At 38.6% G+C, this 13,078-nt stretch overlaps 1 protein-coding gene across 1 annotated transcript in view; it reads right to left on the reverse strand.

Moving 5' to 3' along the window:
• Positions 1-13,078, reverse strand: part of LOC145407194 (transferrin-like) — a 320,468-nt gene that overhangs the window by 222,570 nt on the left and 84,820 nt on the right. The window contains exon 5 of the mRNA XM_080278231.1: positions 2,353-2,500. Coding sequence (XP_080134357.1) covers positions 2,353-2,500 — 148 coding nt within the window. The remainder of the gene's footprint in view (positions 1-2,352; positions 2,501-13,078) is intronic.

Here is a 13,078-nt window from a genome sequence, read left to right on the forward strand (position 1 = left end):
CTCTCTCTGAACCTTGGCGGGGAAGGATGGGTAGCTGTAACCATGTCTTGGGCCAATCAGCGCTCGGGTAGCCTGTGTGTCGCGCCAATCACGGCGCGAGTATACGCATGGGCGGAGCCCGCGCGATTTGAATGTTTCTGGACGACCATCGTCCCGCGATAGCAGTATTTGAGGTCGCGATAAAGGTAATCGTGTTGCATTTCACCTGTCCGTGATAGCCATGAAACGCGATAGCAAAACCCGTGATAGCCAAGGGATGACTGTATATATATATATATATATATATATATATATATATATATATATTTATATATATATATATGTATATATGTATATATATATATATATATATATATATATATATATATATACTGTATATATATATATATATATATATATATATATATATATATATATATATATATATATATATATGTATATATATATATATATATATATATATATATATACTGTATATATATACTGTATATATATATATATATATATATATATATATATATATATATATATATATACAGTGATATATATATATATATATATATATATATATATATATATATATATATATATACTGTATATATATATATATATATATATATATATATATATATATATATATATATATATATATATATATATATATATATATCAGTATATATATATATATATATATATATATATATATATATATATATATATATATATAGACATGTATACTGTATATATATATATATATATATATATATACAGTATATATATATATATATATATATATATATATATAAATATATATATATATATACGAGTATATATATATATATATATATACAGTATATATATATATATATATATATATATACAGTATATATATATATATATATATATATATATATATACAGTATATATATATATATATATATATATATATATATATATATATATATATATATATACAGTATATATATATATATATATATATATATATATATATATATATATATATATATATACAGTATATATATATATATATATATATATATATATATATATATATATATACATATACAGTATATATATGTATATATATAGTGTTTTATATATATATATATATATATATATATATATATATATATACAGTATATATATATATATATATATATAAATATATATATATATACAGTATATATATATATATATATATATATATATATATATATATATATATATATATATATATATATATACGGTATATATATATAGGACTGTATATACATACACAGTAAACCCTCGATATACCAAACCCTATGTTAATGGGTTTCAGTTTTAACAACCACCTTGAGCTGGCCGAAAGTCATGTTCGTTTAAGGAATTTTGTTCGGCAAAAGAATGGATGCATGGGAAACACCAACCAGTGTGGCATTCCTACACACACACACACACACACACACACACACACACACACACACACACACACACAAGCAAGTGCATTCCTCCACATCCCACAGAATGCTGCATCAGTCTCTGGGTGACCAGCATCATGAGAGGAGCCATAAATAGAGCATTAATTGAGAAAATGAGTCATTTAGATCTACTGTACAGTAGCTGTATGTTGTTGTGTATGACTGTACAGCTGAGCGACGCTCTATATTTAACAAGCCTTTTTCAGTAAAAGCCACAATGCCAGGGAAATTACCGAACAATATGGTGTTTGGCTTTAACAAACTATCGGATTTAATGTCAAGGGTTTGGTATAAATTAGTTTGTTATATCGAGGGTGTACTGTATGTATGAAAAACAGAAAAGTAGGCTTTATCTAAATAAAGAACTGAGTAATGAGAAGGTAATAACAAATTAGAAACCTGACAGTAGCCAGCCAACTATTTTTTTTCTTCACCTCTGTTGTCATGTCACCATGATGACATTTCCTCTGTAAGCTAACGTTTCCCATACAGTACTGTATTTTGCACTTCACTGTTACCAGTTTTACTCATCTTGGGAAGAGGTACTGTTAGACAATTTATTTGGGCTTAGGGGAACTTTTCAAACTCAAGGAACTTCATGAAAAGCACCATATTAGTGACATGTCCTAAGTTGAATAAAACTGACTAGTGGTAATAAAGATAAAAACAATACATCACTGGATTGAAGTGGTTAAGACTAAATCTATCTCTTCCAGACTGAAGTCTCCCAAAAGCAAAATACAGACACTGGAAGACAGCATTTAAAAAAAAATTGATTATAGGGGTTGTTTGTTCACTTTCAAAATTATTCAAAATAGTACCTAAGAAACAAAGATACAGAAGCTGTTCTGATGAGGCAACAGTGACTTACTGAGCATATTATTGGTTTCATTGTCAGGCGCCCACCTTCCAGGGATGCACGCAAGACCAAAGAACCCCGAGGCTGCCCTGAAGTCCTGCTCCACCACTGTCACCTCTGGCCCATCACACTTTGGATCCATCAGCTTTTTCTCCAGTAGCTGCAATAATGTCAGAATATTCTTCTCTCAGATGACATACACCTTGGTCCGAATTAAGGCGCCTATAGAGTGGATGTGCGAGTGCACGCTATTTGATATCACACTAATTGAAACACATGAGGAAAAATTCATTTGGTGGATGAGTGACTCCAACATTAGGGGTTAAACTTTTGAACACTGATAATTACGCTAGTACTAAATAATAGTATACATATGTACACGCTCATTGAGGGTATGTGTAGGCTACACGTGTGTTAGTCTAAACTGGTTAGCTGCCCCCCACCTCTCTCTCATAAATAATATGAGGTAATACACACCCAAATTGCACTGAAATCATACTAAAGTGGCTGAAAGTTTTATTTTATATTATACTGTGAATTACTGTGATAAAATACAAGTGATTTAGTGCATTTTTGCTATAATCGAAGAAGTCATATGTTATGTGCATTAGCAAGCGAACATTTTTGTGGTGGCAAACTGTGTAGCTATGCTATGAAATGCCTCATGACACTATATCATTAAGTTTTATCAAAGTAAGCAGTAATAAAAGACATTCATGAAGTTTTATAATGTTTGTAATGATTTTCCTCATCGCTATTGTTTTGCTAAAGTCTAGCAAAAACGCTGAAATATCGTAAAACAACCATATGAGACTGGCTAGAAGTATTTTTCTTTTATTTATTTATTATTATTATTGTAATTATGAAGGTACAGTACCCTCGCGTCCAAGATGGGTTTGTCCAAGACATTTCGCATCCAAGACGGAATAATAATCCAAAATATTGCTATAATATGGTTGCATACGTCCAATATGGAACCAACGGTTCAAAACGGCCCAAGTCTGAGAAGAATACAACTATGACGGTCTCACCCGGTCCAACACAGTTCACGCGCCTGGGAGAGTGATGTGGTTAAGATGTTGTCCAATAAAATATTAGCATCTGGTCAGGTGATGAGCAAGCGAGGCCTGCTTTTGTCTCCCTCACCAGAGCATCGTGGACACACTTACTGCGTGTTGCACTCAGCGTTTGCTCCTAGATTATTGCCCCTCCTTACGTAACCATGCCTAGGAAACCATCCGCTAACACCTTGAAGCGCCACCATCTACTTCAGGATACTAAGCTGGAGATAAATGAGCTACTAAGCTGGAGATAAGCTCAGAAACACACACTGTCAAGGTGAGGAAATTTGTTTTCGTGCCAAAATAGGTCTAGGTTGATGTTTTTAGGGGCACTTTTCGAAGATTTTGTGACAATAACTTCTTCCTTAGCCTTTATCATTCTTTTTCTGTGCCTGCTCTCCTCTCTTCCTATTTCTCCCATCTTTCCTGTCACTTCTTATTGTTTTCCTCTCCTTTACAGGTGGCTTTACATTAAGTGACAAGCCAAATGGTTTCCTGTAAGCCAAGAAACCATTTACAAAGCTGGGTGGTAACCATATAACCAAACCATACGTGCTCCCTACATGTCAACAAGTGGGTTGGTGGAGAATTAGTGCCCCTCCCCGTAAAACAAATAACTCAAAGTCAAATGGCCACTCCTTACAGGATTATGGCATCTGGCAATAGACAGATAGATAGATTAATTTTTTCAATAAGGTCTTGAGTTGGTCCAAGATGTTTTTCGTCCTAGACGGGACCCTCAGGCGACAATATTACCATCTTGGACGCGAGGGTACTGTAAATACAATTAGGTAAATACAAGTCAAGAATGAGAGCAGTGGAAATGACTTATTTGAGAGGAGCCTGTGGAGTCACATGGAGAGACAGACTGACAAATGAGGATGTAAAGGAGCACCGTGGTGTGGATGTGGATGTGATAGGAAGCGTTAGGAGAAACACATTAAGGTGGTCTGGCCGTGTGGAGTGGATGGAGAGTGACAGACTGACAAGGAGAGTGTATGTGAGTGAGGTGGAGGGGGAGAGAGGGAGGGGGAGGCCAAGGATGAGATGGAGGGATGGAGTGGGAAGGTATATGAGAGAGGGGGGACGTGAGTTGGAAGCAGGGCAGTAAAATGGCGGGGGACAGGGCGATGTGGAGGCGATTTGTTTGTGGCCACCCCGTATGGGATTAAGGCATCTGGCAATAGATGAACAGATTGTAATTATTGTGATAAGATAACATGGTAATAACCTATGGGAAAAAAATCTTGTGGTTTGGTGGAAATTTCCACCTCACTGGGCTCTTTCCGGCATCAGACAATCAAAACACATCTTGTATTCTCTCAAATCGTTCTCTGAGCCTGGAGTGCATATGGACATGCAGTTTGCTCTGAACGATAGTAGAAAGGCTGAAGTTTGTCTGACAAAAATATCAGCTCTTAAGATTAAGGATAAGTGGGGAAAAAATACTAGTTGAAAACACACCAATTTTTTTTTTCCCTATTTCTCCGCATTGAGCACATTCAGCAGGCTGTCATCACAGCTGCTGCAGCCAAAGGGCTAAGGCATCTGTAGCAGTCAAGATTCAGCAGATCTACATTATGGAGAGCTCTCCTGGTATTGCTGGCATCGGTGTAACCTCCTCCTGTCTCACCTCCTGTAATGCAACCTCGGCAGATGTTGAAGTTATCACATCTTCTGCTGTGGTGGCTTCACAAGCATTGTTAATCTGAGACGTTGTGGATATTAAGAGATAGCTCGCACTATTTGGGAATCGCACTATTTGATCATGCGCTAACTGGGACCTAGGTGTATTTTTTTATTACGCTCTTCTTATCTCCACACAAATTTTTTACCTTTGGAAAGATTTTTAGAAGAAACACTTAAAAGATATGCAGTACAGTAAAACACTACCTGAAAATCTACAGAAAAACTAGAAAATATGAAGAAATACCTACTGAACCTCAGAGGTCTTGCCTTTGTAAAATAATTTGGGACTTGCATGAATGAAACAGAAAGGTGCCATCATAATGAGGGTGTTGAAAGATTAATAAACCATGGAATGCTGACCCCTATGATAAGGTTATATTTTAATTCTTGCAACCTCCAAATAATTTTATTCAGTATATGAGTTCCCTCACAAAGATGAGGCTGATGAGGGCTGCATCTAAACCTTCTAGCTCGAAATCTCCTCTAAGCTGAATAAAACAATCTGCAGAGCGCAAGAATAAAACAAAAGGCCCTCACTATACCAAAGACGTTAAAAGACTGGATTATTTAGATACTAATGTACAGTTGTACAAAAAAGCATCATTACTCAGGGGTCTGACAGATACGAAAACGAACACGACAATGGCTGCTATCTCCAATGGGTTGGTACTCCTGCTTGGCAGACATATCAGCTAATACAGACGGTGACATCTTGAAACGATACCTTCTGCTGTAGGGCTTTTAGTAAAATATAATCAACAGTGGTGGATATGTAGGGGTACCAACAGTTTCCAACCCCCCCGGCCTGTATTTCAAAAGCCATCGTTGCTTGTCATGTTGTTTCGCACAAAACTGTAACAATACTTTTTGTATAGCTGTACATACAGTACTCCATTATTCAAACAGTATGGTGCTACAATACACAGATTTCAAAACATGGAAAGCAGTTGCATCTCTTACAAATATATAAAAATAAATTATCTATACAGTATTATGTCAGGTTACAGTAATAACCACTTTAATCTCATGTATTTTTAAATATATGCATGCTGTTCATGCTATCTCCTGACAATTTTATTTGGCTTTGTACAGAATTTTCAAACTGGAGGAGGTTATTTATTGCTTTCAATCACCCTGTCACTACTATGGTGCTCTTCATTAACTGAGTCAAATTGTCTGATATCAGGATAAACAAAAAATACAGCATGGAAGTGAAGGGGTTAAATGGTGCTTGCCTACACTTAATGGTAAACAAAAATATAAGGATCTTAGGTCAGTATTAATCATAAGGACAGCATCAAAGGTGCATTTTCTCTGTGTGAAACCTCTCTTCCTTTGTCTTCAGTCTTTTTTCAGCTTCTCTCTCTCTCTCTCTCTCTGCAAACATTTTCAAGTACCTTAAATTCCTTTCATTTTCATTTGCACAACTGTCTCTCTCTTACTTCCTTCCTACACCTGTTTTCCCTAAACTACTTCACTCCAATGATGGAATTTTCATTTTACTGTTGCTACCTCCAGATGACACTATTCACTTTGGGAGAGACATTCTGATCAGGGTTAGGGGGTGGGGAGACAGATAAAATTTTCATTAACCCATTCAGCACAAGAAATCTTTTCCAAGGTGCACCATCATCAAGAGGTAGCAAGAATAAAGTAATGATGATGTTCTTGCGTTGAATAAGTTAATATCCTACTTCTGACCTACACTTTATTTGTTACCCTCAGCAAAGCCACTTCTTGGGCTGGGGTTATTCTCTTGCACCCAGGGGGGGGTTTTCTTCCTCTTCTTCGTCCTCTTCCAGCCTTCCTCTCCCTCCCTCCCTCTCTGTCATCATCTCTCCCCTGACCCTATCTCTCCTCATCTGAGTTATCCAGTTCCTTTGCCTCATCACCAACTGTCTCATAGCTGTCAAAGTGTCTGAGGAACTTGTGCACCACACCCAGGACGACAAGATGGATGATCAACATGAGCGATGCGAGGACAAAAATGAGGCCGTGGATGGGCAAAGTGTGGGTGGCTGGGTAGATTGTGCTGAAGAGTGCTGAGGCTGTAAGAGTGCTCACATTCTCCAGAAGGGCCACACTTCCAAACGGCTTACTTTGTTCTTCAGGCTCAACTAACTTGGACATGGCTGATCGGATAACTGACACCGGCCAATTACTAAGCAGCGACAAAACAGGATTCCCGAACACAAAGCCAGTATTCCATGCAAATGCTAATAACAGAGACCCTGCAATCTTGCTGGCTACGCCAATCTCAGCCAAGAGGGTGTCTGAGATATATGGTGAGGCGAGGGCCAGCAGCAGCAGCAGAGCAAGTGCTCCCAGGACATACTTGAAGGAGAAGTATAGGGTGTAGCGCTCAGGAGGCCACTCCAGTGGCTTGTCTCGCACATATAGTTACCCCATGTTAAGCTATCCAGCAATGCAAATCATGATGACAACAGAAGCAGCAAGGAGTAAGATGAGACAGAATCGGTGTCCTTCCTGCCTGGCTTTCACCACTGTGGTCATACTCTCATGAAGGTGAGAGTAATGACCACAGGGAAAGAATATTTTGAAAGCCTGATGAATGGGAATAGAGAGAGCAGAGCGGCTGTAAACATGATTGGTTTTGGGGGTGTGCAGAGAAGGAATGCAGTACCAAGAGACGTGACACTCGCACAGGTGAAGAGTAAGAGACTGTGAAGCAGCTGAAAAATGGGAAAGCAGCTGGGGTTGATGAGGTGTATGCAGAGATGCTTAGGTGTAGTGGAGAGAGTGGAATTAAGTGCTTGTTGGAGATATGTAAGAAGGCATGGATGAGTGAAACTGTGCCTGCAGAGTGGAAAAAGGCTGTGACTGTATCCCTGTACAAAAATAAAGGTAAGCAAAGTGAGTGCAAGAATTATTGTGGCATAAGATACAAAAACCCAAACTGGCAGACGAAAAAAGATTTATTCCAAACAGTTTCGGCGACAGCTGTCACCCTCTTCAGTGGATCTACAGACCAAAAGTGGTACATACAAATGCTGAGAAGCTGCCTATATGCAGGGTGAGGACACGTTTTCCGAACCACACCTGATGTGACCTCACCAGACTCTCCCTCTACTCTGTCCACGATCTGAGTGAGGGATTACAAGGGGCGGCAAGGACCTTGCCACTAATCCCCTCATCACGACCTAATTTATACATTCCTTCACTATGGTTAAAATTATTATATATCTCTATACATACAGCTTTCACTATCCTACATTTCTTATAGTTACCACATTTGTACAATATTTGGCTAGAATTCCAGTCGATTCTATGGTCGTATTCTGAAGAGTGAACATACACTGCGTTATTTATGTTGCCTATCATACAAGCATACTTGTGTTCCTTAATACGAGTGTCCAAATCCCTTCCAGTTTCACCAATATAAACCAAATCACAGTCTCTACATGGAATTTTGTATACCCCTGCAGTTTCTTTACTAATGGGTTTATTCTTTACTAAAATTGATCTTAAGGTGGAAGTATATCTAAATGCAATGTTTACATCCAAATCATGACTCACAGACTTCACCAAGCTAAGATTTGACACATACGGAACTGTGATGTATGGCTTATTTTGTTGACTTTGTGATGTTGGTCTAGGTACAAAAAAGTCTTTTCTGGCTTTAAAATGTGGTTGCCTTATAAAACAACTAGGATATTTTAAATCTAAAAATATTTTCCATATCTTAGCATTTTCCGTATCCAGATGTTGGGACTACTAATTCTCAGTGCTCTAAGGAACATAGAAGAAATAACTGACATTTTAGTGGAACTGTGGTGATATGAATAATAATGTATATAGAGTACAAATTGCACTGGGTTGGTTTCCTGTATACAGAAAAGCTAAGTGTCCCAAGTTCATCCCTGTGCACAAATACATCTAAAAATGGAAGGGAACCATTATTTTCCCATTCAACTTTAAATTTAATTGAGGGAACCAATGCATTTAATTTTGTAAGAAAATCATCAAAGCTAGCATGTATGTCTGGCCAAAATGAAAACACATCATCAACATACCTATACCAAATTAAATTTTGAGGAGATATGGTGGTAAGAAGGTTGGATTCAAAATATTCCATGTACAGTTTACTAAGAATGAGAGAAAGAGGCGAGCCCATATACATACAAAACTTTTGCATGAAAAACTGATCACCAAAAGAATATGCATTTTCCTTGGTGATCAGTTTTTCACGCAAAAGTTTGATATGAGAACGGGCTCACCTCTTTCTCCCATTCTTAGTAACCTGTACATGGAATATTTTGAATCCAACCTTCTTACCATCATATCTCCTCAAAATTTAATTTGGTATAGGTATATTGATGATGTGTTTTCATTTTGGCCACACATATATGTTAACTTTGATGATTTTCTTACAAAATTAAATGCACTGGTTCCCTCAATTAAATTTAAAGTTGAATGGTAAAATAATGGTTCCCTTCCACTTTTTAGATGTACAGTATTTGTGCACAGGGATGAACTTGGGACACTTAGCTTTTCTGTATACAAGAAACCAACCCAGTGCAATTTGTATATACATTATTATTCATATCACCACAGTTCCACTAAAATGTCAGTTATTTCTTCTGTGTTCCTTAAAGTACTCAGAATTAGTAGTCCCCAACATCTGGAAATGGAAAATGCTAAGATATGGAAAATATTTTTTAGATTTAAAATATCCTAGTTGGTTTATAAGGCAAGCACATTTTAAAGCCAGAAAAGACTTTTTTGTACCTAGACCAACATCACAAAGTCAACAAAATAAGCCATACATCACAGTTCCGTATGTGTCAAATCTTAGCTTGGTGAAGTCTGTGTGTCATGATTTGGATGTAAACACTGCATTTAGATATACTTCCACCTTAAGATCAGTGTTAGTAAAGAATAAACCCATTAGTAAAGGAACTGCAGGGGTATACAAAATTCCATGTAGAGACTGTGATTTGGTTTATATTGGTGAAACTGGAAGGGATTTGGACACTCGTATTAAGGAACACAAGTATGCTCATAAGATAGGCAACATAAATAACGCAGTGTATGTTCACTCTTCAGAAAACGACCATAGAATCGACTGGAATTCTTGTCAAATATTGTACAAATGTAGTAACTATAAGAAATGTAGGATAGTGGAAGCTGTATGTACATAGAGATATAATAATTTTAACCATAGTGAAGGAATGTATAAATTAGATCCCTGGGGGTAGGGGGGTTTCAAGAATACTCCCCCAGTATCCCTGCTTGTCATACGAGAGGACTAAAAGGGTTGGTGGTGGGTTAGTGCCCCACCCCGTAAAAAGAACTAACTAAAAAAGCGAATAAAGCGCCTCGGACCTGGATGGACAATACATTAACGACTATGGAAAGGACAAAGGACATTCTTAGGGTGGGAACGTGGAATGTGAGAGGAGTGAATGATGAAGTGAAAGAGAGAGAGATTGTTCAGGTGCTTGAGGATGCAAAAGTGGATATATGTGGATTGACTGAAACTAAATGGCAGGTGCAAAGGTGAGAGAATGGGAATATGGTTTAAGTATATGTGCGGGAGTCAATGAGAATGAGAGGGCAAGAGAGAGAGTGTGTCTGATGATAAGCAAGAAGTGGAAGGAGAATATAAGAAAGTATGGAACAGTGGGTGCAAGGATTGTATGGGTGAGGATGAAAGTAGGTATCCAAGCGTGGGCGATTGTATGTGTGTATGCCCCGACAGAGGATCGAGTGGCAACAGTGAAAGATGAGTTTTGGGTGAGAGTAGAAGCGTGTATGGACAAGTTTGAGAGGAGCGAGAGAGTGCTGTTGATCGGAGACATGAATGGCAAAATTGGGAGTGTACGAGTGGATGGAGTGGTTGGTCAGTGGGGTGTGCCAGCTGACGTAGATGGAAATGGAAGTGCTTTGGTGGACATCCGTGCTTTTAAGGGGTTGGCAATAGCCAACACCTACATTCGTCATAAGATGATCCACCGGTATACATGGAGAGTAATGAGGAGGATGGATGGTGAACTTGTTGAACGAAAGGCAATGATAGACTACGTGTGTGTGGATGAGCGAATGAGAAGACAAGTGTTGGATGCAAGAGTGTGGAGAGGGTGGGGGAATGGAGTCTCGGACCATCATTTAGTGATGGCCAAGGTAGAGCTGCAAAGAAAGTGGTTGAGGAGACGAAGGGGAAAACAGGAGGAAGCAGCTCCTGTGAGAAGAGTGGAGAAATTGCAAGATAGTGAGAAAATGACAGAGTATGAGAGTATAGTGGAAGAAAGATTGGGAAGGTATGAGCTACAGCATGATGGAAGGGGTGGAAGACGTATGTAAGATATTCATGGAAGAGATAGGCGCAGCGTGTGAGGCGGTTTGTGGAGTGAGGAGGAGATGCAAGGGTGTGCAAGGGACAGCATAGTGGAATGATGAGGTGAAACAAGCTGTGGAACAAAAGAAGAAGGCATACAGTGAATGGTTAGCGAGTAGAGGTAGGGGAGAAGATGAGAGAGAGAAGAAAGAGGTATATGTGAGCAGGAGAAGGGAGGTTAAGAGACTGGTGAAGGAGAGTAAGAAGAAAGTGGATGAAGAGTTTGGGAGGAATCTGAGTGTGAAATGGAGGGAGAGTAAGAAATTGTTTTGGAAGGAGGTAAAGAAAGTAAGGCAGTGTGAAAGGGGAAATAGTAGGGGAGTGAAAGATAGGAATAACAGATTGTTGGTGGAGAAGAGAGAGAAATTGAGGAGATGGAAGGAGCACTTTGAGGATTTGTTGAATGTAGAGAGTGAGAGCAGTGCGAGTATAAGTGGTTGGGGAATGGCTGGGAGAAGAAGAGATGAGAGGACGGAGGAATAGATCAGTAGGGCGGAAGTAATGGATGCGATGAAGAAGATTAAGTTGGGAAAGGCCCCAGGAATTGATGGAGTGTTTGGTGAAATGCTTAGGTATGGGGGTGAGACTGTTGTGGAGTGGATATGGAAGTTGTGTAGATTGGCTTGGGAAGAGGGAAGGGTTCCAGAGGACTGGAAATCAGGTATAATTGTTCCTTTATACAAAGGAAAAGGGGAGAGAGAAATATGTGGTAACCATAGAGGTACTTGCCTTCTTAGTGTGACTGGTAAAATATATGGTAGAATACTCATTGACAGGGTTAGGCATATGACAGAGGAGCTGGTTGGAGAAGAACAAGGGGGATTTAGGAAGGGAAAAGGGTGTGTAGATCAGATATTTGTTCTAAGATGTTTAGTGGAGAAGTATCTAGAGAAGGGAAGGAAAGTGTATGCTGCCTTCATGGACTTGGAGAAAGCTTATGATAGAAGTGGAAGGTATTAAGAATATATGGAGTGGAGGGGAAATTGTTGAGTGCTGTGAAGATTATGTACGAGGGAGCTAGGGCTACGGTGCGAGTGGATATTGAGCTGAGTGAGTTCTGTGATCTCAATGTGGGACTGAAACAGGGTTGTGTGATGTCTCCATGGCTGTTTAATATATACATGGATGGGGTTGTAAAGGAGGTGCAGGGTAGGGCAGTGGATGTGGGGGTGGCTCTAATGAATGAGGGTGAGATTTGGAAGCTTCCGGTGTTGCTGTTTGCTGATGATACAGTACTGTTGAGTGAAGATGAATGGGAGTTGCAAGGTTTGGTGAATGAATTTGGGACAGTGTGTAGGAGGAGGAATCTGAAAGTTAATGTAAACAAAAGTAAATTATGGTGTTTGAGAGGAATGAAGTCACAGAGTGTGCAGTGAGGTTAGTTGGTGAGGATATGGAGAATGTGAGTGCATTCAAGTACTTGGGTGGTGTGATGAGTAAGGATGGAACTTTGGGGGATGAAGTGCGTGAAAGGGTACAGCAGGGAAGGAAGGTTGTTGGTACACTGAAAGCAGTGATGAGAAATAGGGAGGTGAGTATGGAAGTTAAGAAGTCACTGCATGATCGTATTGTGATCCCTACCCTGACGTATGGAAAAGAGGCATGGACCTTGCAAGAGGGGAACAAGTCA

This window comes from Coenobita brevimanus, chromosome 72 (genome assembly GCF_032717465.1).
Source record: "Coenobita brevimanus isolate Jiangsu-jjx chromosome 72, ASM3271746v2, whole genome shotgun sequence".
In the NCBI taxonomy this organism is placed as follows: domain Eukaryota; kingdom Metazoa; phylum Arthropoda; class Malacostraca; order Decapoda; family Coenobitidae; genus Coenobita; species Coenobita brevimanus.